The sequence below is a fragment of the Capra hircus genome, chromosome 7 (genome assembly GCF_001704415.2).
Source record: "Capra hircus breed San Clemente chromosome 7, ASM170441v1, whole genome shotgun sequence".
Classification (NCBI taxonomy): Eukaryota; Metazoa; Chordata; class Mammalia; order Artiodactyla; family Bovidae; genus Capra; species Capra hircus.
In genome coordinates this window covers 79,005,585-79,029,471 of record NC_030814.1, presented here as the reverse complement: position 1 = coordinate 79,029,471, position 23,887 = coordinate 79,005,585, and the positions used below count along the sequence as shown (strand labels likewise).

Genomic DNA, 23,887 nt, shown 5'->3' with positions numbered 1-23,887 from the left:
CACTAACACGACACAAGGCTCCTTTGACCTTCTAGCTCCACCTTGTAACATCTCACTCCTCTATAAGCAAGTGTTATTCTGTCAGTCGTGTCCGACTCTTTGCGACCCCATGGACTGTAGCCCACCAGGCTCCTCTGTCCAAGGGACTCTCTAGGCAAGTATACTGGAGTAGGTTGCCATTCCCCTCTCCAGGGGATCTTCTTGACCCAGGGATTGAACCCAGGTCTCCTGCATTACAGGCAGATTCTTTATTGTCTGAGTCACCAGGGAAGCCTAGTCCTGTATGCGCTGCGCTTGAAAACATTTTTTAAATTGTTGCTGTTTATAACCATCATTAGTAGTTCAACCCTTTCAATAAGCTCCCTTTGAACTAAAAAGTCATACCAAAGTCTGTCAAGAACCTTACTATTAAGGTGAAACTATCGATGATTAAAATTTTATTGTCTGCCCCCCGCCAAATCCTTACAATGGTAACAGACTATAGAAACAGCCATGTTTTATGAACAGGAGTCTTCAGTGACAGAGCTTCCCAGGTGGCGCTAGTGGTAAAGAACTCACCTGCCAGTGCAGGAGATGTAAGAGACGCGGGTTCGATCCCTGGGTGGGGAAGGCACCCTGAAGGCGGGCACGGCAACCCACTCCAGTATTCTTGCCTAGAAAATCCCTTGAACAGAGGAGCCTGGCAAGCTACAATCTGTAGGTTTGCAAAGAGTCGGACCTGACTGAAGCAACTGAGCATGGTGACAGGAAAGCAAAGTCCTTCCCAAGGGCTCAGGTTTATATAGAAGTTTTCTCGTTCCTCCTATGCTACCCTGACTCCTCCTATTCTTGTTTGCATGAGAACAAGGAGACCATAGATAATTGAAATTAGTTCTGCCTTAATGACTCGATGGGCGTGAGTCTGAGTGAACTCCGGGAGTTGGTGATGGACAGGGAGGCCTGGTGTGCTGTGATTCATGGGGTCGCAAAGAGTCCGACACGACTGAGCGAATGAACTGAACTGAACTGAACTGAACGGTGGGTTAACAAGCTGAACAACTTGAGATGCCCACACTAGGTGAGAGAAGAGCCTCTATCGCCACCTGCTGGGCTCCATGGTTTGTATCAGCCTACCCAGTCCCACCACTTAGTCCCTGATAACAAATCTCTAGCTTCTGGCTTCTTTTCCAAATGCCCTCTGACGTTTGTCAATCTCTCTGTTTCAGTTTGGATGGAACATTGTTATGAAAAATAAATAAAAACTTCAGCTTTCAGCATCAACTACTCTTTCAGTTCAGTTCAGTCGCTCAGTCGCGTCGGACTTATTGCGACCCCATGAATTGCAGCACGCCAGGCCTCCCTGTCCATCACCAACTCCCAGAGTTCACTCAGACTCATGTCCATCGAGTCGGTGATGCAAGGATAATAACTAACCACGTTTCCACAGCACTCAGTTTCTTCCAAGAGCTTTTCATTAAATCTAACTGAAAACACTTCCCAGGATGCAATTTAAAGGGATTATTAACTACATGCCTTGATTAGCCTCTGCATATAAGATAAATAAGCAGGGTGAGCTGGAATCAAGATTGCCAGGAGAAATATCAATAACCTCAGATATGCAGACGACACCACCCTTATGGCAGAAAGGGAAGAGGAACTAAAAAGCCTCTTGATCAAAGTGAAAGAGGAGAGTGAAAAAGTTGGCTTAAAGCTCAACATTCAGAAAACGAAGATCATGGCATCTGGTCCCATCACTTCATGGCAAATAGATGGGAAAACAGTGGAGGCAGTGTCAGACTTTATCGTTTGGGGCTCCAAAATCATTGCAGATGGTAATTGCAGCCATGAAATTAAAAGATGCTTACTCCTTGGAAGGAAAGTTATGACCAACCTAGATAGCATATTCAAAAGCAGAGACATTACTTTGCTGACTAAGGTCCGTCTAGTCAAGGCTATGGTTTTTCCAGTAGTCATGTATGGATGTAGGAGTTGGACTGTGAAGAAGGCTGAGCGCCGAAGAATTGATGCTTTTGACCTGTGGTGTTGGAGAAGACTCTTGAGAGTCCCTTGGACTGCAGGAGATCCAACCAATCCATTCTGAAGGAGATCAGCCCTGGGATTTCTTTGGAAGGAATGATGCTAAAGCTGAAACTCCAGTACTTTGGCCACCTCATGCGAAGAGTTGACTCATTGGAAAAGACTCTGATGGTGGGAGGGATTGGGAGCAGGAGGAAAAGGGGACAACAGAGGATGAGATGGCTGGATGGTATCACTGACTCGATGGACATGAGTCTGAGTGAACTTTGGGAGTTGGTGATGTACAGGGAGGCCTGGTGTGCTGCAGTTCATGGGGTCGCAAAGAGTCGGACATGACTGATCAACTGAACTGAACTGAACTGATTAGCCTTGGTTGGTAGAATGAATAAATTGGCTGAATAAAAATAATTTTCTTCTTGTGAATATCCTCATTTTACAAGGTGGGTATTGCTGAAGGTTTTGGTTTCCTGAAAAATATAGTGAGCTGTTACAGTGCTTTTCCAGTTGTATATTGATTTGTAATGATGTTTGGCATTTAATTTCATACAGCTTTGTGTTTTAGCTATCTGATTATAGAGAAACTATTGATGCGGACGTCTTCAGGGTCTAAATCTAAACTTTTTTTTCTGGAGCGTTTAAGAGAATAAATGTTTCAATTTAATCAGATAGATTTAAGAAATGAACAAAAGTTCCCAGTAGTTAGAAATTTTCTGAGCGTGATCTTTTGCTGTCCCCAAATTCTCCATTCCTTATGTATTCACTGCCACTCAGAGTTATCTGTAAATACATGGTTGGGAAAATGAAGATGCCAAGGCATTCACAAATTAGTAGAAAAGATGCAAAATGATTGTTACTGCTGAAACAAATTAGCAAGAGTGGGTGAATGGAATTCAGGACTGAAGATTTATGATTTTTAAACACAAACTATATAGTGTTCCTGAATGGAAAGAGTCCATATTGTAAAAATTCTAATTATTCCTAAAAATTTTATCAATTTGATTCAATACAGATCAATATCCTAGCAGAATTATTTATTTGACATGCTTGATTCTAGAATTCATCTAAAAAAAATAGGTAAGAAAAGTCAATTAAAAAATACCTTTTCCATATAATATAAATATGTACTCTAAAGATACAGCACATAAAACATGTGATAATGTTTCAGAGATAGGAAAACGGATCAACAGAACACTAATCTGTTTGATATGTGAAAACTTAAGCAAAGAAAAAAAAGTTAGATCCTGACTATGCACCATATGTGCATATGGTGAAGCAAGTAAAGTCTGATGCTATAAAAACCAGTGTTGTATAGGAACCCGAAATGTTAGGTCCATGAATCAAGCTAAATTGGAAGTGGTCATACAGGATATGGCAAGAGTGAACATCAACATTTTAGGAATCAGTGAACTAAAATGGACTGGAACAGGCGAATTTAACTCAGATATATATACTACTGTAGGCAAGAATCCCTTAGAAGAAATGGAGCCCTCATAGTCTACAAGAGTTCAAAATGCAGCACATGGGTGCAATCTCAAAAAAGACAGAATGCTCTTTGTTTCTAAGGCAAACTATTCAACATCACAGTGATCCAAGTCTATGCCCTGACCAGTAATGCTGAAGAAGCTGAAGTTGAACAGTTCTATAAAGACCTACAAAACCTTCTAGAACTAACACCCCAAAAAAGATGTCCTTTTCATCATTGGGGATGGGAATGCAAAAGTAGAAAGTCAAGAGATACCTGGAGTAACAGGCAAATTTGGCCTTGAAGTACAAAATGAAGTAGGGCAAAGGCTAACAGAGTTTTGCCAAGAGAACCCGCTGGTCATAGCAAACACCCTCTTCCAACAACACAAGAGCCAACTCTACACATGGACAACACCGGATGGTCAATACTGAAATCAGATTGATTATATTCTTTGCAGTCAAAGATGGAGAAACTCTATGTAGTCAGCAAAAACAAGATAAGGAGCAAACTATGGTTCAGATCATGAACTCTTTATTGCAAAATGCAGACTTAAATTGAAGAAAGCAGGGAAAACCACTGGACCATTCAGGTATGACCTAAATCAAATCCCTTATGATTATACAGTGGAAGTGACAAATAGATTCAAGGGACTAGATCTGACAGAGAGAGTGCCTGAAGAACAATGGACGGAGGTTTGCAATATTGTACAGGAGGTAGTGATCAAAACCATCCCCCAAAAGAAGAAATACAAAAAGGTAGAATGGAGGTCTAAGGAAAGTAGCTGAGGAAAGGAGAGAAGCTAAAGGCAAAGGAGAAAAGGCAAGATATACCCATCTGAATGCAGAGTTCCAAAGATAGCAAGGAGAGGTAAAAAAGCTTTCGTAAGTGATTAGTGCAAAGAAATAGAGGAAAAAAATAAAATGGGAAAGACTAGAGATCTCTTCAAGAAAATTAGAGATACCAAGGGAACCTTTCATGTAAAGATGGGTACAATAAAGGACAGAAATGGTATGGACCTAACAGAAGAAAAAGATATTATAAAGAGGCAGCAAGAAAACACAAAAGAATGATACAGAAAAGATGTTAATGACCCAGATAACCACGATGGTGTGATCACTCACCTAGAGCCAGACATTTTGGAGTGTGAAGTCAAGTGGGCCTTAGGAAACATCGTTACAAACAAAGCTAGTGAAGGTGATAGAATTCCAGCTGAGCTGTTTCAAATCCTAAAAGATACTGCTGTTTAAGTGCACACTCAATGTGCCAGCAAATTTGGAAAACTTAGCAGTAGCCACAGGACTGGAAAAGGTCAGTTTTCATTCCAATCCCCAAAACAGGCAATGCCAAAGAAAGCTCAAACTACTGCACAATTGCACTCATCTCACACACTAGTAAAGTAATGCTCAAAATTCTCCAACCCAGGCTTCAACAGTACATGAACCAAAAACTTCCAGATGTACAAGCTGGATTTAGAAAAGGCAGAGGAACTGGAGATCAAATTGCCAACATCCACTGGATCATAGAAAAGGCAGGAGAATTCCAGAAAAACATCTATTTCTGTTTCATTGACTATGCTAAAGCCTTTGACTGTATGGATCATAATAAACTGTGGAAAATTCATCAAGAGATGGGAATACCAGACCACCTTACCTGCCTTCTGAGAAACCTGTATGCAGGTCAAGAAGCAACAGTTACAACCAGACATGGATCAATAGACTGGTTCCAAATTGGGAAAGGAGTACATCAGGGTATATATTGTCACCTTGCTAATTTAACTTATATGCAGAGTACATCATGTGAAATGCTGGACTGGATGAAGCATAAGCTGGAATCAAGATTGCAGGGATAACATCAGATACACAGATGACACCATCCTTATGGCAGAAAGTGTGAGGAACTGAAGAGCCTTTTGATGAAACCGAAAGAGGAGAGTGAAAAAGTTGGCTTAAAACTCAACATTCAAAAAACTAAGATCATGGCATATGGTCCCATCACTTCATGGCAAATAGATGGGGAAATAATGGAAACAGTGAGATACTTTACTTTCTTGGGCTCCACAATCACTGCAGATTGTTACTGCAGCCATGAAAATAAAAGTGCTTGCTCCTTGGAAGAAAAGCTATGACCGATCTAGGCAGCATGTTAAAAAGCAGAGACATTACTTTGCTGACAAAAATCTGTCATGTCAAAGCTATGGTTCTTTCCAGTAGTCATGTATGCATGTGAGAGTTGGACTATAAAGAAAACTGAGCACCAAAGAATTGATGCTTTTGAACTGTGGTGTTGGAGAAGACTCTTGAGAGTCCCTTGGATTGCAAGGAGATCCAACCAGTCCATCCTAAAGGAAATCAGTCCTGAATATTCATTGGAAGGACTGATGCTGAAGCTGAAGCTCTAATACTTTGGCCACCTGATGTGAAGAACTGACTCACTGGAAAAGACCCTGATGCTGGGAAAGATTGAAGGCAGGAGGAGAAGGGGACGACAGAGGATGAGATGGTTGGATAGCATCACTGACTCAATGGACATGAGTTTGAGCAAGCTCTGGGAGTTGGTGATGGATAGGTGAGCCTGGCATACTGTAGTCCATTGGGTCGCAAGGAGTTGGACATGACTGAGAGACTGAACTGAACCGATGCAACATACAGCTATAAAATTTCAGAGGAATTAAAGGCTAAATGTAGAAACTGGAAACTGTTAGAAGAAATGTAAGAAGCCATAGAGTCTTGGCAACGGAAAAGGCTCTTGAAATTACACATCATACTCAGAAAATGTAAGTGAGCAGGACCCTGTGGGGCCTTCCCAGAACAAAAAGCCCCCCTACCACCTCTGTTCCATGCCCTCTGCCTGCCTTTTTTGTCTGCAGAAAAATTTTAGTCGAAGGATAAATTTAATCATAGAAGCAAGAACATGCAGAAAGTAAAACTGTCAAACAAGACCCTTAATAAAAGTTGAGCCGTTAAACAAAGTCAAGGACCTTTAGTTCCTTCTCAAGATCTACAGATAACATCCTGACCCAGGGGTCCTTGAACTGTTTTGCAGATCCTGAAACCTTCACCAAGTGGAAGAAGTTAACTTTATGCTGCCCACAAGCATGTAGACCCCAGACCAGTTAGAGCCAGAAGCTTGATGATGTTGACTCTCAATTGCCTCACCACCGACCAATCAAAAGAATGTCCATGAGCTGATCACACACCCCACAATACCCTCCCTCACCCTGTCTTAAAAACCTTTCCCTGAAAGCCTCTAGTGAGTTCAGGTCTATTAAACACTAGTTGCCCTGGACTCCTTGTTTGATACCCTCCAATAAACTCTGCACTTTTCTTCACTACAGCCCACTGTCAGTAGATTGGCCTTACTGTACTTGTGCAAATGGCCCCAGGTTTGGTTTGGTATTTAATAATATAAGCATGCAGGAAAGGTCTAACCTACTTTACCACACTCAGATGTTTAACTGGCTCTCAGGCTCCTAAAAAGACATCTTTCTTCCAGATACAGCATTGCCTACAGTGGGATTTAAGGAAGGTCCACAAATCTCACTTATTGCACACCTTATGCTACAGGCTAGCAAGGAAACAACTGTGTGCCAAGTACCCCCAAACCTAAGTAAGGCCCCGCGTGCTCTAAGTAGACCCACTTTCCAGACCCACAGAACAAGAGGGGCTCCCAAAACAGTAACTTCAGACACCCCAACTTCATTAGAACTGTGGCCCATCTCTCCCCAAAAGATCACTAGCACTAATCTCATTGGGAATTACACCCCTGTTTACTTTCAACACCACCAGAAATTCAAGCTTCCCAGGGCATCAGGGAAAACTCAGCCACAGGCAGATCCCTAGTCTTACTTAATCCAAACTTCCACATCCTCCCCCACACCTCCAGCTGTACAAGTTACAGAGCCTAATGTGAAAAGAAAATGGGGATTCCTGTTCAAAAATTAGTAAGAATTTCCTGTTGGTAACAAGGCATTAAATTAAGCCTAAGTGTTAGTCACTAGTTGTGTTTAACTCTTTGAGACGCCATGGACTGTAGCCTGCCAGGCTCCTCTGTTCATGAAATTCTCCAGGCAAAAATACTGGATTGGGTAGCCATTTCCTCCTCCAGACGATATTCTTGATCCCAGGGATTGAACCTGGGTCTCCTGCCCTACGGGTGGATTCTTTAACATCTTAGCCACTAGGGAAGCATGCAGCTGCTAAGTCGCTTCCGTCGTGTCCGACTCTGTGCGACCCCATAGATGGCAGCCCACCAGGCTCCCTGGTCCCTGGGATCCTCCAGGCAAAAACACTGGAGTGGGTTGCCATTGCCTTCTCCAATGCAGGAAAGTGAAAAGTGAAAGTGAAGTCGCTCAGTCGTGTCCGACTCTTAGCGACCCCATGGACTGCAGCCTACCAGGCTCCTCCGCCCATGGGATTTTCCAGGCAAGAGTACTGGAGTGGGGTGCCATTGCCTTCTCCGAAGGAAGCATGGAGGGCTTCTAAGTGTTGGGCTCCACGTGATATATAGCCTGTGTTCCTTATTCCAAACACCTTCTGTATTGCCTAATACTGTTATCAGCAATTTATCTGTATTTACCTGTAGCCCCAAATTTCCTCTCTAAATATTCAAAAGAACTTGCGTATTCTAACTAAATCTAGGCTGTCCCCTGAGGACACTGTCAGGCCCTCCTGTCCCGCATACAAGTGCTGGGGGTGGGGTACCTGTCATCTGTACTCACTACTGCTTTTTCTTTTTAGAACTTCCTCTTCCTTCTTCAAAAATCCATTTCTTTCAATCCCACATCATCCATCTATACCACCTGGGTATCTATGGAACTCCCCCTTATCCAGACAGTTGCTCAAGAAACGTGTGTTGAGAAAGTTCATACATGACTTGTAGAATCATTTGAAAAAGATAAACTGGGTAGAATAAAAATTCGACTTGCCAGCTGCATAGTAAGAATCTATATACTTTAAGCAAAGTGCCTCTTTGGCCCGAATCACTAACGGTGTGTAGATATTTGCATTCAATATTCTAAATTTTGTCAGAAAATGGACCAAAACATAGCCTGTTAGGTATCTATAACCTAAATATCTATGATTGTTCCTTTAAGAAGCTGGGAGGGAGAGGAGATGAAGGAGTCATGTGATAGGACTTCACGGATAAATTCATGTTTCTTGTCAGAGATTGCTGCTAGGATAAACAGAAAACCAGACCCTGTCCCTGCCATGTGGTGCTCGGGTCTTCGAGGTGAGGGCGCTTCTGCTCATGGCTTCCCAATGCTGCCCTCTTCTGGCAGAGCGTGCTCACTGCTAGAGCTGTGCGAGATGAGGCCCCTCAGGAACAGAAGGGGAATTGGGAGCCAGAGACACTGATACTGTGAGAGAAACAAAGGGGGGAAACGGTAAGGTGGGAAAACAGGAAAGGCAGATTTATACCCCTCCTCGCCTTTGTGTTCACTCGCCTCCTCTTTCCTCTGTATATCATCTTGTCCAGTGCACTCCTGAACAAAAACAGACAGATGGTGCATTTCTTCTGGTTTGCTTTGACAGGGAAGCCAGGCATAGTGCGGAGCATGGGGTCACAAAGAGCCAGACACAACTTGGTGACCGAACAGCAACAAGAACCTCAAGCTGCGGGTTGGGAAGAATGAACCCATGACCATCCTGGTCTCTGCCTTGTCATCGCCCCTCACATTTCTTGCACAAAATTCCTGCCCCTCGTGCGCACTCACCTCTTCCTCTGACTTGCTGTCCACTGTTGGTCTTCTAGAGAACCCCCAGGCACCATGGGCCTGCTCTTGAACCCACCCACCACACTGGCCTGCCACGTTTGCCCATCTATAAATAAGGTCTCCATCTAACCCTCTGTGCAAATGTTTCACCACCTTCTGGATCTGGGTTCTTCATCTCTGGAAAATACCCCATTGGAGACAGAAGTTGGGCTGGAAGCATGTTAAAAAAAAAAAGAAAGAAAGAAAGAAAAAGAGAAATAGCAGCTTTATCCAGAACACATTACTCAACCACGAACTTTGATAACTTCTTTTATGATCAGTCCCACAGTCTAAAGGCTCTTGTCTTCCCCATGGTCACAATCCCTATCAACATAAAGGATCGAAGGGCATTGTAAATCAACTATACTCCAATATAAAATAAAAAATGTGGAAAACATAAAAGATTTAGAACTTTCACCCATGTTTCACTTGGAAAATGCTGATATTAGTATTATACAGAGTGTGTATCACTGAGGTCACTTACACCTGGAGGTGACCACCACAGGCTCAGGCCGACAGCCAGAGGGCTACAGCCAAAGGGACGCAAGCGTTAGCACGTCTGTGCTGTGCTAGGTTGCTCAGTTGTGCCCAGCTCTTTGTGACCACACGGATAAAAGCCTGCCAGACTCCTCTACCCACAGGAATCAACAGAGGGCATACTGGTGTCTGGAAAACAGATGAAGGCAAAGTAACATGCCTTATCAAGTTATCAGGAAGATCCTGTGGCCACACCCCAGGCAGTGACAAAGAAAACTAATTAGGGTAGAAAACAAACAAACGTATCCAAGTCTACCATTCTCGGAGTAGACCACAGTTTGGGAGCTTCTTCCCTGGGGTGTCCTTTAGTGCCCCCAGCTGCCTCCACTTGTTCATCCTTCCAGCTCTGAATCCTCTCTGCTGTGAGGTCTTCATAATGATGCCTGTCCTCCCATCTGCTTCGGCTGCAGGAGTCAGAGCCCGTGTACCTCCTGTCACTGAACCATGCCGTCTTTCACGTTGTTTGCTGATGCTATGCGCTGTGCTTAGTTGCTCAGTCATGTCCGACTCTTTGCAACCCCAGGGACTGTAGCCCACCAGGCTCCTCTGTCCGTGGGGATTCTCCAAGCAAGAATACTGGAGTGGGTTGCCATGCCTTTCTCCAGGGGATCTTCCCAACCAAGGGATCACACCCAGGTCTCCCGCATTGCAGGAGGATTCTTTACCATCTGAGCTACCAGGGAAGCCCAAGAATACTGGAGTGGGTAGCCTATCCCTTCTCCAGGGGAAATTCTCGACACAGGAATTGAACCAGGGTCTCCTGCACTGCAGGCAGATTCTTTACCAGCTAAGCTATCCAGGAATCCCTTGCTGATGCTATATTGAAGCATATTTAACCAGATACCCATGTTCCCTGGCCTTTTAGGGTTGCTTGCCCCTTTGCTACCTGCATAACCAGGCTCTGAAGTCACTATTAAATGATGTCAGGCATCCTGGCCCTCTTCTCTGGTGATTTTAGGGTTAAAGGAGACTACACACCTGTCTTGGCTGTTGCTTGCCATCTGCGGCTCCTTACTGCTCCCTGGGTGCTACTTGAGGCTTCATGGTTGTCCATGTGTAGACACTGGCTCCTCTTTTACTTCACAACTCTACCCAGCACCCCAGCACAGCTGAGATGAGACAAAGTGAAGCCTTCAAGATAACATACAGAATTAGACTGCAGGAAAGGGACATTTCAAATTCAGCAGCAGTGATCACTGCACCTAAGTCCCCCAGCCTAGTCTCCATGTAGGGTGACCCCTACCTGCGGTCTGGCAGAGGTGTTGCTATGGTTCAGAACTCCCAACAGGTGGGAGTTCCTTTCAACCTAGTTTTGAGCCCAAAATTCCGGTTTGTTTCTTTTTGTCAAGGAGAATGAAAAATCAGAATACTCAATAATACCTCAAGGTTGAGTTCTGTCCACCATAAAAATGGCATTCGCATGCTTTAGCAACATTTTCTTTGCCCCAACTACCCATATGAGACAAATCTTTTCATATCAATAATGCCTTTTAAATTGTTTCCTCAAATATTAAAAAAAAGAACAATCTTTTCTTCAAATATTAAATGATGCTGCTATTTCTGGTCTGTGAAAATGGCTATGTTTTAAGTTTTATCTTTTTTTTGGCCTTATTTACCAACCTTGTCTGCCTTGATGGTAAGAACAACTTCTTGTCGTGCAATTTCAGCCCAAATACTGTCAGTTTCCCACAAGAGGGAATGTGGTTCCCTAACAAGAAGCCAGGAAGAGATTTATGCTTGAGCTCATGACAGAAACTCCTAATTACTCCCCCCGAGTCCCGGTCACTCTTCCTCCTGCTGTGCAGTGAGAACACAGTGTCCAGACCTCCTCGCACTTAGATGCAGCCATGTGGCTGAGATTCAGATGATGAGGATTTCTTCCAGGCTGATTGGGTAACTCCTTGCTTTTTCTCCTCATGTGCGTGTTTGCAGGTTAAGTTGCTTCACTCATGCCAACTCTTTGCAACCCTATGGACCTGCCAGGCTCCTCTGTCCCTGGAACTCTCCGGGCAAGAATAATGGAGTGGATTGCCATGCCCTCCTCTAGGGGATCTTCCCTACCCAGGGATCGAACTAGGGTCTCTTACGTCTCCTGCATTGGTAGGCAGGTTCTGCACCACCTGGGAAGCCCCTTTCTCGCCATGGCTGAGCTGAAAAGAGAGGACCTCCCACTGCGACTTGTATGTCACATGTTGAAAGTGGCAGAGATTTCATCAGCCTGGGATCCTGAATGATGTCATGAAGGAGGGACACCCCATTAAACTGCTGACTTGCCCAGGGCTCTTTGCAAAGCAAGAAATAAACTTGTCTTATTACAGCTGTTAGAATATTTTGGTCTGTTTGTTACAGCACTTAGCCTACCTTAATACCAGCTGTAAGCAGAAATCTAATTAGAGGTGCCTCTACTCAGGTGTGGAGTTAACAGAGGTCTGTGTGGTTGGGAAGGGTCATTATGGGTCAAGGAGCAGCCCTCCCAACCCCCATGCCCTTTTGACTTCCATTCCAACATTTTGTCTAAAATTTCACCACATGGATTTCATTACTTTGGATAAAGACACACTTCTAGGAAATGTCTTTTAAAATAACCATGTCATCTGAAGGAGACAGCACATTAAACCATCAGCCGCCGTGAATCCCTTAGTGTGGATGACTTTCTCAAGTTTCTTTCCAGTGAAATACCTGGTGAAAAGTCGAGAAGGGGCTATGGGAGAGGAATGTGGAAGGGTAGACTGGGAGAAATGGAGGGGTATCTGGAGGGTGGAGCAGCTGGGTTTCTTTTCTCTAGGAGAAACAGAAGTCTCGGCAGTCATGGGTGGAAGATTAGATAGTAAGATCCAGGAGAAAACTTGAAAGGATTAGGAGGAAAGAGTTCAAGATGTTCCAAGATAGGACATGAAGACACTTAAGGCAAACATCTTGCTTGACAATTTGCCTGATGCCGGTCCTCGAATCAGGTACTTAGAGCACATTTCTTTGACGGTTCAGCCTGCTCTTAAGATCTGCCCATGGCCTCTCAGAAAAGTCCCAGTAGAGATCATAAGAGAATGTTGAGATTTAAGCCATACCTGCACTTTTAGCATTCGAACATTTTGACTGTTCTTCAGTTAGTACCTCATTTAGAGATTCCCGTAACTATAAACTTCTATCATTTCAGATTATACAATTATTTTCTTTTCATGTTCATGGTAAGGACGAGGTCATGGGTCATTGGCATGAAAAGTCAGTTGCCAAATAATTCAACTGCGTTTGTCCATTTATTATTTTTTGAACAAGTGTGTACATATACCAGAGTCACTTATGATTTAAAATATCAACAGAACATTAAAAACTGGCATCCAGACTTTGAGCATGTTGTGAAATAGCTGTGTATTTCAGGAGTGACAAATCTTGGAGCCAGTTTTCGCTGGGCTCTCTGACCCTACTGGCTTTGGTTACAGAGCCCTCTCACTAATGCAAGTAGTGGAGATGGCCAGTGTCCCGTATGAATTTAAGGACTCTGCTTCTCAACAGGAGGTTTGGCCTTTTAATCCACATACAGGAACACCTTGTTTTAGTGTGCTTCGCCTATTTTACTTCTCAGATACTGCATTTTTGTTTCGTTTTGCAAGTTAAGAGCTTGTGTCAACCCTGTGCAAGTTAAGAGCCTGTGCCAAGCAAGGCTATTGCTGCCATCTTTCCAACAGCGTTTGCTCACTTTGTGTCTCTGTGTTGCGTTTTGGTAATTTTTGCAATATTTCAAACCTTTAAAAATTATTATTATATTTGTTATAGTGATCTGTGGCCAGTGATCTTTGATGTTTTTATTGTTATTGTTTTGGCATTTGGGTATTTTAAAAATACCGAACATGTACGTTGCTTTTTTAGATATACTACTACTGTACACTTATAGACTACAATGTAAACAAATTTTTCTATGCATGAAAAAAACAAAAAAATTCTATAATGTGCTTTATCGTGATAGTCACTTTATTGTGGTGGTCTGGAACCAAATGCACAATATCTCTGCAGTCTCCCTTCAGATGTTTCTATTAGCTGTCTGTTGCTGCCATCATAGATTACAAACTTAATGTATTCAGCTGCACACATTTATTTTCTTACATTTTTGTAGGTCAGATGTTCAACCCTGGACTCGCCAGATAAAAACACATTGTTGGTGGGGCTGTGTTTCTTGCTGAAGGCTCCAGGGGAGAAAGTGCCCCCTTGCTCATTCAGGTTGTTGGCAGAATCCAGTTCCTGTGGTTATAGGACGGAGGTTCCAGTTTCTTTGCTGGCTGCCTGCTGGGGCTTTAACTTGGAGAAGCTTCTCTCTGGTCGCTGCACATAGCTCCCCACATCTCAGAACAAGCCACAGGGTACGGGATACTTCTTATGCTGTCATCTCTTATCCTCTTTCTTTCTTATCCTACTATTAATGACATGATAATATTGGGCCCATCCAGATAATCCGAGATACTCTCCCCATGACGACGTGCATAACCTTAACTACATCTGCAAAGGTAACATAGCATGTAAGGTAATATAATCTTAAGTTTGGAGGACTAGGGGCCAACATCTTTGGGGCCATTACTTTGCTGAAAACACACTCAGTTCAGTATCACCTGAAAAACATTGGTCTATAGCTGATGAGTGTGAATCAATGACGGGACCTAGCCCTCATGATGTCTAGGCCAGGTTTCACTTGTTCACTGTAGTTGCTTTATAGCCATGTGGGTTTAATCTCATATTTCCAGAAGTAGAATTAAAAGGCATCAGAGGCACTCTGGAATCTTGTGTTCCTAGCACCTCTCCCCATCACATATCCAAAAGAACAGTAGTTGAAACAAAGCCCATTCGGATTCAATCTTAGCAGGTTTTCAGCTCAGTGTACCTGGGTGTGGAGGATAGAAGACTTAATTATACTTTTCCCTGCAAGTGTTATCTATTGAATATTTTCATAACAAAAACTTAAAATAACTAAGCATAAAATGGTACCATCCTATGCTAAATTAGCAGTGCTTTTCCTGGTGTAATTCTCTCTGCCCAGTTTGACCCCCGCTGGAACCTCAGCTGCTCCTCATATGTGCTGCTTCTTCCAAGTGCAGGAAAACCTCATTTCCATCTCTGGCCACAGTGCTCGCAGAGAGTGGGCAGGGCCAGCAGAAACAGGCACGGCCTCTCATGTGGGCCAGACAGAGAGTCAGGAGGGAAGTAATAAATGATAAAGGAGGGTGGACCATCGCCAGAGCAAGGGAAGGGCCCCCTCAGGGTTGAGGAAGGAAAGGGCTGAACTTCCTGTCCTGGCCTGGTATGGGATTAAAGCCATATGAGTTGGTTTAGATGGGGTGTAAAGAAGAAACACTGCTAATGTCAGAAGCAGAGAAGTTCGGAGAAACCAAGTGCCGTTTTCAGGCTTTCAGGAGAAGGAAGACTTTGGATATTTGCCCTCTTTCTCTTCCCTGCTCACAAGTGGGTCTGCCTGTCAGTCACAGTTTCTTTTTCTGAGACTCAGGCCAATATTCCCCAGGCTGATGTCATCTGGGGGCTTCCTTGGAGATACTGGGACCCCACTGGGAAATACTTCCAAGGTTGCCTGAAGAGGAGGTCCCACAATGGAGCTCTAACAGGTCTCCATGTTTACTCACCGGAGGATCATAGCCTCCTCCAAACCCCTTATTAGGACAGGCTTGTTCCATCTCCAGGGTTCCCTTCTGATAATACATGCCCTGCACCGCTAATGTGGGTTCAATGTGCAAGTGAGCATCAAGAAATCTTGGAATTCTTCCCATAATCTCAACTAGAGGGGAATTCAATTAGAGATTGTGCCGCACCAGTTGCCAGAGCTGAAAGGGAACTGTGTTGTTACTGATGTCCGGAATACCATTACATCCCAGCATCCCAGACCAATAACTGCCTGAGCCAGTGTAAGAGCTCCAAGGACCTTCATCTAGTATCTGCTCTTCATCAGCAAGGAGACTGTCTATGGGAACCATTTCAAGGTTCAAATTCACAGCTCACGGATGTGCCAACCATTGTTAAAGAGATCATTTCTCTTTGAGTGCAAGTATCTGCACAGCTGTCAATGAGTTGAGGGAAGGGCAGATGGCAAAGAGCAGATGAACTCTTTCCCATTGATGGCGAGACTTCAGTGTGACTTGGTGAAAGACGGGAACCCTTGGATTGATGTCAACTTTCTCCACATTTGATACCCTGCAACATTTGCAGGGCAGCTCAGGTGGAGCAGGTGGAAGCCCCTCGGTCAGCACTTTGATGTTCCTCGAGCTTTTCCTTGTGGGAATAGTGCCTCCTATAAGAGCTCATTTCTTTCAACCACTTCAAGAACTCAGATTTAATAATCCCTACAGATGAGGTAGTTTTGTTTTTCTCAAGCTTTGAAAGCAAAGGGCCCAAGAACCTTTATGACCCCAATGGCCACTCATTTAAAGTTGATGCCAGAACTCTTCCTTTATTTCCCTTGCTATCTGACTTCTGAACATTATTAGCAGAATGCAGAAGTGGCTTTTGGAATACAATGCAATTCAAACTGTACTCTGAATTCGGCAAACTGTTTTCACCTCGGTTTAAGATAAATCCAGACTAGCAGCTGAACTGCAAACATCCTAATTCCCTTAGTTCCTAAACATTGTACTAAACTTTCTCCATGTATCAGATCATTTGTGATGGAACAGTCAGTCTCATTAATGGCGGCGTGCGGCACACAAATGGCAATGGATGAGATTTTGGGTTTGCAAGTCTAGCAGTCTCAAGTCTGCTTCCTGACTCCAACCCTTAACTCAAGCTCAGTGTGACCTTGAGTTGGCTATTTTAGTCCAAGTATGTTTTCTCATGTGTAAAATAAGGATTATATCTATTTGAAGGATTGCTGTGAGATTTATATAAAGTGATATACAGAAAGCACTAGACACATTGCCTGATCCACAGTACATGCTCTACATATTAGATTGTCATTTTTGTTAACAAAATAAAAGAACTAAAAGACTTCAATACAAGTCAATGAAGGGTCTCTTTTACAAGATGCTAATCTTTTGGGGGATATCTAAAAGACTTAAAAAAATAGTTTATCTCTTGCTTCCTTCAGAATAGGCAGGAATAACAGAAAAATTAGCACAATTTGCTAATCTAGCCTTTTACAATAGGCAGATGTATGACCAAATTATTAGGTCAAATAAATTTGCTTGTATAATTTGGAATTCACTGCGCTGTTTAAGGTCATGAATGCAAGGTTTGCAGGAACCTGGTGGATCCGGAATGGCCCTGAAATTCAGCCATTAAATGAACAAAGAGATCAAGCAAAACTGCTGGGAGTCCAGGCAAAGCAGCGCTGCCTGGGGGAGCAGAATTTCCTGGGCAGAGCCCCTCCCTGGCACTGGCCTCCTCCCAGGAGAGCCCCGCCTCTCTAAATACACATTCAAGGACTCAAATCCAGAGCAGCTGCACAAGCCACTTTCTGTGCATGGACCCTGGGTGGAGAGGCACGGAACTTGCTGGCAGGCTTTTTAGACCTCAACAATAAAGCACCTATGAGGCCCGAGGAGGGCAGAGGAAAGGAATTCTCGCTGGACTTCTTCGCTAGGTGGAGGGAGCCGGTTTCCACAAGGTGATGAATCACACCCAGCGATCTCCCAGCATACGAGGCTGGTGTTGATCCTGAATCTTCCTTGTGGCATTTCTCACCGAGGGAGTAAGAGCAATATACGGTTCTGGTGTTTTAAGCCCTTAGCTCTTTTTTGATATATCTCTCCTGTTGAACAGTTTTGTACAGAAAAGAAGAATTCCAGTCACTGAGTCGATTAAAAACATTTCCCTGGATCAGAAAAAGCAGGGAGGGGCACGTTATTTCAGAAAGTACAGGGATGGGAGGGAAGCCAGTTTTTCTCGGGACTGAAGAGTTGCCTGAAGTCACCCACCACTAAAATAATAGTCCTAAGCGGTGAGGTTCAGAATCTTGTTCGGGGAAAACAGACCAGATGAAAAAATGGCAACAGCTGGCTCGGAGATTTCCTGGAGATGAAAATGCCAGCTCTGAAGAGGCGCGGCCACGTGTCATTCTGTCCGAGCACCGTGTCTCATGAGAGGCCCGCGGCGTGTCTGGGCACACGCACGCAGCTGCTTGTTAAGAGCGGTGACACAGCGGTCAAGGCAGGCCACCAGAGCACTGAGCTGGGCGTCCTGTGCTCATGGCCTTTGGTCAATTCCAGTTCTTCTTCCCCAACTCCACCCCCACTTTTCCTCCTTTCCACCATAACCCAACTCCTTCCCAGGGATTTAATGCCTGTAACTCTTTCGTAGGGAGAAAGGGCTTTACTTGGCGACTTTTGGTTTACAGGATCGTTGGTGAACAATCAGTCTGTCTGGCAGGAAGGTACGCCCACAAATATTACAGGGAACCAACTGGCTCTGGGCGCTTGTCCAAGCAGCTTCGTTTAAGGCATCGAGATCATAGAAACCCTTGGCTGAAACGTTAAAGAAAAACAGAGGGCAAAAAAAAAAAAAAAAAAAAAAAAAAAAAAGAACAAAGAAAGAAAAGAAAAAGAAAATGGGAAAATGGATCAGTTTTCATTCTGGAGAACCATACTCTACTTTTTATGGAAAGTATTTTCAGGAAATACCTGTTGACTGAGGCTTTTAAACAAATTATATTACTTTTGCCAAAAAAAAAAAAAAAAAGTGCTGCTCAGTCTTTTAAGGGCTGAGAACTGTTAGCTCTGAATCAGAGGTTTTTCAGTTCTTGAATTTTGAAAAGGGGAAGACATTGTTTTATGTGTTGCGATATGCATTCTTCACTAATTATTAACATCTTTGTTTATGCATTATTATCTTGCAAATATAACTTTTGGCTTTCTTTCAGTTGACTCCATAAGCTTTCAAAAGAAAAAGAACATGTCTCTATCTTCCTCTTCTGTAATCTTTCAGAATGTTTTTCGAGGCCACAACTGACAGTGAGAGTGAATTTAAGACAAATTATATCCCTAAACATTTATCATCTCTTTATGGACATAAAGTCAGAGATTCTTTAAGTAATTAAAGTGAAGAATGCAAACAGGATAGTTAAGCTGACAAAAAGAAGTGTCCTTAAGAAAGCAACAAAGACAGCTGAGAGATGTAAAATCTCCATTGACAGAGCATAGGAAAAAGGGCATATGGGTTTATTTTAGAGAAACAGTGTGGGATTTAACTTTAATAAAACTTATTTAAATAGAATGGCTTTGGTACACTAAATTGACTATGTCTTAGAATTTCCCCAAAAAAGCACCCCCTCAAATGTAGCCAGGCACTCAAAAATATATCACATAGCTTTTAAAAAATTAATTTCACAGCATATATTTTTTTCATTAAAGCCCAGGCAGTTCTCATATGATTTTTGTATCTAGTGGTTCATAAAAATGTAGCCAATGTTAGATTCTTTAACAAGCCTACTAATGTTCTTTTTCTTTTTATCCTCCATGGGAAATTAAACTCTAGCACAACAGGACCATCTAGTATTTCTCCCTTGGATAAAGGAAGTGTCACTATATATGCAGGATATGAATGTATATTTTGAATGCTTTAAACCAGTTAAAAAAAGAATGGTACTGACTTTCTCCTTACTCATGAGTTTTAATATGGGCTCAGAAATTCCCAAGTATTCATGGAGAGTTGAAGATGAGTCATCACATTTCTAAAAGTTTTAGTGCCTTTACTTTGGGGTGGGAATTCTCTTCACCCAGAGCGGAAGGGCACCCTCAGAAAGAACAGTTACATGGAGCCAAGAGGAAATTGCAATTATAGGAAAGTGCAATTATAGGACCTGGCTTTTCCATCTGTAGTCAATCAAGAGATTGGTGAACCCCCCAGGGCTTTCAAACCAGTAGTTTCTCTTCTCTCCTATAATTGTGATAACTCTGCTCAAGCAGAGAAAGTGATAGAGATCAGGAGTGAAGGAAACAGATTTTTTATCAGTTGAGAAACGATGGGAAGCGAGTCTCAAAGAGGTAAACAATCTCTTTGTGAGCAAATGCTCTAATTTCAATAGATAGATATTTTCATCTCGAGCTCTTTTCCGAGCATGCAGAGTTCTCCTTTTGGCAAGGACTTTGAGTAGTTGAGTTCTGGTAGCCTAGAACTTTATCATGACAGTCTAGATTCCACTCTGGGAGCTATTAGAAAACTCTCTTTGGGTCACATGTCTAACAAGAGTGCTCTGAGATAATTGGTACTAAATGGCTTCCAAGGTACCTTCTGGATATGTAAATCTATGATTCTCTTACATAAAGAGAATCAATTAACTGAATGATACTTCTCTTAAAACCAAGAATGGTTTTCCTTTGAGAGGAATTATGGGATCAACTGATAAAATGACAATGGTAGGCGATGACTAAGTCTGAGCTGGCATGGCAAATTCTCTGAACTTCTTCATTCTCACCCTGAATAAGTAAGTATAGGGCTCTGTAATGAGGCCCCACACGACAGTTTATGAAGTTCAGGTTTCATATGGCCTTTGCAGTGCCTTACAAAGTATTCACTGCAAAATTTAAAAAATCTGGACATTTCATATAGAAGTCAAGATTTCCAATTTCTTTTGTATTATTGAAAGATATATCACAGTGAAGTTAAGGCTAAGTTACTTAAGGATAACACCAGCTGGAATTGGGTAGCAGCCGTGTCCTTTGGAGAGAGGCAGTGCTCTCAGTTCCCCATGATTCCCACCTTCCCCTTTTCCACACATGGACAAATGTGCTCAATTGTAGAATTTGACCAGTGGACCTTGTAAGCATTTCACTTTGGAACCCCTGATCTTTGAACGCTAAAACACATTCATATTTGAAAGCATGTTTCTAGATGTCCCCAGAGGTTAAGCTTCACATTTTTACAGTATTGTGTTTGATAATATATGAATATAACTTTTGGGAAATATAGCAATTTTTAGTGAGTCCCTCTCCTTGCACAGTTTGCCAGGATATAGCGTCTTTGTGTCTCAGCATCTGAAAACAACCCTTTGGTCAGGCATTTCGGAACTGTTTTTTCTATTGGCCACTGTTCTGTGGCCAAGACAGTAAATGTTGCTGATGTCAGTTGCTTGAGCAAGTAATAAAAGAATACCTCTGCTCTTTTAAGTTTAGAGAGAAAAGTCTTCCCTTATACAATCAAGTCTTTTAAAAACTTACCAGTAATGGTCCTGACTTCTGGTTTCTTTGGTTCTGGTCTCCTTAGCTCTTTAGGCAACAAGTTGTTTTCATTGTGCCATTTTTTCAGACATTGTGGCTCATGAATGGCGATCGATTTTGTTCCATATTCACGACCACAGATATAGCAAACAACTGTTGGTGGACGTCTTATCATTGTTGGCTGCAAGTAATACAAAATGCCTGTTAGCAGGTTTTGAAATTATACCTTTACATTATCCTACATTTAAATTAGCTAGAAAAATCAATAAATTTTTAAAAATCTAAACATTTTGGTGAGATTAACCTTTTTAGCAGTTGAGATAAAAATATACTGTCTGAGTGATTGAGGTGGGGGTGAAGATGTTGCTTTGGGAGGAGAATAGGAAATGAAGAACTAGCCAGAATTTTACATATTGGTACTTTATAAAAGGTATTTTCTCATTTAATAAATACTGATTGTCTTCTGACTATTCTCCATGCTGGGAGAACACAAAGATAAATCAGGTATGAATCGTCTTCTCAGTACATCAATATGCCTGAGAAATAAAGTAATAAATGTCCTTACAGGCACAGAGAGACTTTTTAACAGACACTGTTGTAGCCTCTCATTCCTTCATGTAAAATGCTTCTGCTGCACCTGTGATTCTCTGCCTTTTTTGATCTGGCATAGATTTCACCTAGAGACAGGACAACTAATCAATTACAGATGGGAGTTGGTGGATAAAGACCCAGCTTGCCCACTTAGGCTGTTTCCTCCAGAAGTCCCCAGTGGGATTGCACCGCAGTTACTCATTAACACACTTCCTTCTCTTCCCTGTTTCTTCTTTCACTACTTGACTGGGGTTTCTGGGATCACCTGCCCTCTTAACCTTTGTTTCTGGAAGAGCCAAATCTAAGGAAGATTTACGTATGTAACCCAATAGGGAGTTTCTGCTGCTATCTAGGATATAGAACATTACAAGAAACACTTCTGCCACCTCAACAATGAAAACAAATCAGAAATTTTTGAGCCATTGGATACTCAAAATTGCAAGGTAAACTAATGAACCAAAAAACACTGCCTCAGTTTAAGGGTGGATCAGCAGAAACAAAACAAAACCTCCCACACTCCAACTTTACAGGAATTAGAAGCAACAGTCGTCTGCCACAGAAATAAGGGCAGGACAGCTGCATGAACTCTTCTGATGTGCAGCATCCAGGCACCATCTATGTTAACTTTCCCACCCGCTGGGTCTTACGCCTAGCAATGGGGAGACAGTCCAACACCAGAGAGAGGCAGGAGCATTGAGAGAAACCCTCACCAATTTGGGAACATAGGGCTGCCTAACTGTGATGGCAAAGCTAGAGAATTAGGCCATGCACTAATCCTAGATAAAAGCGTACTATACAGATATATCACAAAAGACATATATGTGACACGTGTGTGTGTGTGTGTGTGTTTGTACATATATATGACAAAATTGCTTTGGACCATGGCCTCTTTAAAGGAAAATAATAAAAGAATATGGAATTTATATTCTCTTTAGTATAAAGTCAGAGTAAACAAGAACACAAATTATAGGGACTAAAACTGGAAATAGATTGTCATAGAATTCTTAGCTATTTTTCTTAATTTATTAAACATAGAATGTAATGTGCTAAAGATGCATGTTTTAGCGTCTATGCAACTGCTGCTACTGCTAAGTCGCTTTAGTCGTGTCCGACTCTGTGCGACCCCATAGAGGGCAGCCCACCAGGCTCCCCGGTCCCTGGGATTCTCCAGGCAAGAACACTGGAGTGGGTCGCCATTTCCTTCTCCAGTGCATGAAAGCGAAAAGTGAAAGTGAACTCGCTCGGTCGTGTCCGACTCTTTGCGACCCCATGGACTGCAGCCTACAAGGTTCCTCCACCCATGGGATTTAATAGCCACTAAAGTACAAAATCATGCTAAGAGGCATAAGTAAAAAAATCAATGAGAAGAGAGAATTTTTTTTTTAAGGATTGATGGGTTAACCATGACCCAAACAAAGATAAGAAGAGAGGAACAGAGGATCTAAAAATAAAAAAAAAAAAAGGAAAGAAAAATGGCAGAAAGAACAAACATGATTAAAACTCCAAAGTGGTAGATTTTATTCTCTCTATATATATATACATACACACACACATATATCAATAACTGGGGTAAATATAAATGGATCAAAGAACATAGGTAAAAGGCATGGGTTGACCGACGAGATAAAACACAGCAACACTTGATTATATGTTGTTTATGAGAAACATATTTTATAAACATAAAGACACAAACAGATTACAAATAAAAGGAAGGGAAATTTTTTCATATAAACACTAAGCCAATGAAAATAGTATGACTATATTATTAAAATGTATTAAACTCAGAGTTGGGAAATGTTGGAAATCTTCTTCCAGTTGTGAAGATCAGGAAAAGCTTTAAGGAGGTAGCATTTGAGGAATGAGCAAAATTTAGATCATAAGGACTGGGAAGGGGCTTCCCTAGTGGTACAGCATATAGGGGTCTGCCTACCAAAGCAAGGGATACAGGTTTGAACTCTGGTCCAGGAAGATTCCACATGCTGTGAAGCAGCGAGGCTCACGTGCCACATGTACTGAAGTCTGTGCTCTGGAGCCTATGAGCTGCAACTACTGAGCGCTTATGCTGCAACAGTGGAGCCTGCGTGCCTAAAGCCTATGCTCCACAGCAAGAAAAGGGTCGGCAACAAGGACCTTGTACACTGCAGCAGAGAGTAGCCGCAGCTCGCCACAACTAGAGAAAGCCTGGGCAGCAACAAGGAGCCAGTGCAACCAAAAATAAATAAATACAAGTTGAAAAGACTGGAAAGGATGGAGAAAACTTTTGGATCCATGCATGAGCAAAGCCCCATGGACAGGAATCTGGAGGTGATTACAGAGAATTGTGAATAATTCAGTTTGCCTGATCCTCAGTCTAGCACTGAGAACTAGAACCAAACAAGTAGGCTG

General features: G+C 42.5%; 1 protein-coding gene across 1 annotated transcript in view; it reads right to left on the bottom strand.

The window, feature by feature from the left end:
• The window catches only part of LOC102169177 (zinc finger protein 474), a 57,683-nt gene continuing 51,844 nt past the window's right edge, over positions 18,049-23,887 (bottom strand). Inside the window, exons 3-4 of the mRNA XM_018050674.1 lie at positions 20,912-21,092; positions 18,049-18,220 (exon numbers count right to left, since the gene is read on the bottom strand). Of these exons, the coding sequence (XP_017906163.1) occupies positions 18,069-18,220; positions 20,912-21,092 (333 nt within the window). The 3' untranslated portion in view covers positions 18,049-18,068. The remainder of the gene's footprint in view (positions 18,221-20,911; positions 21,093-23,887) is intronic.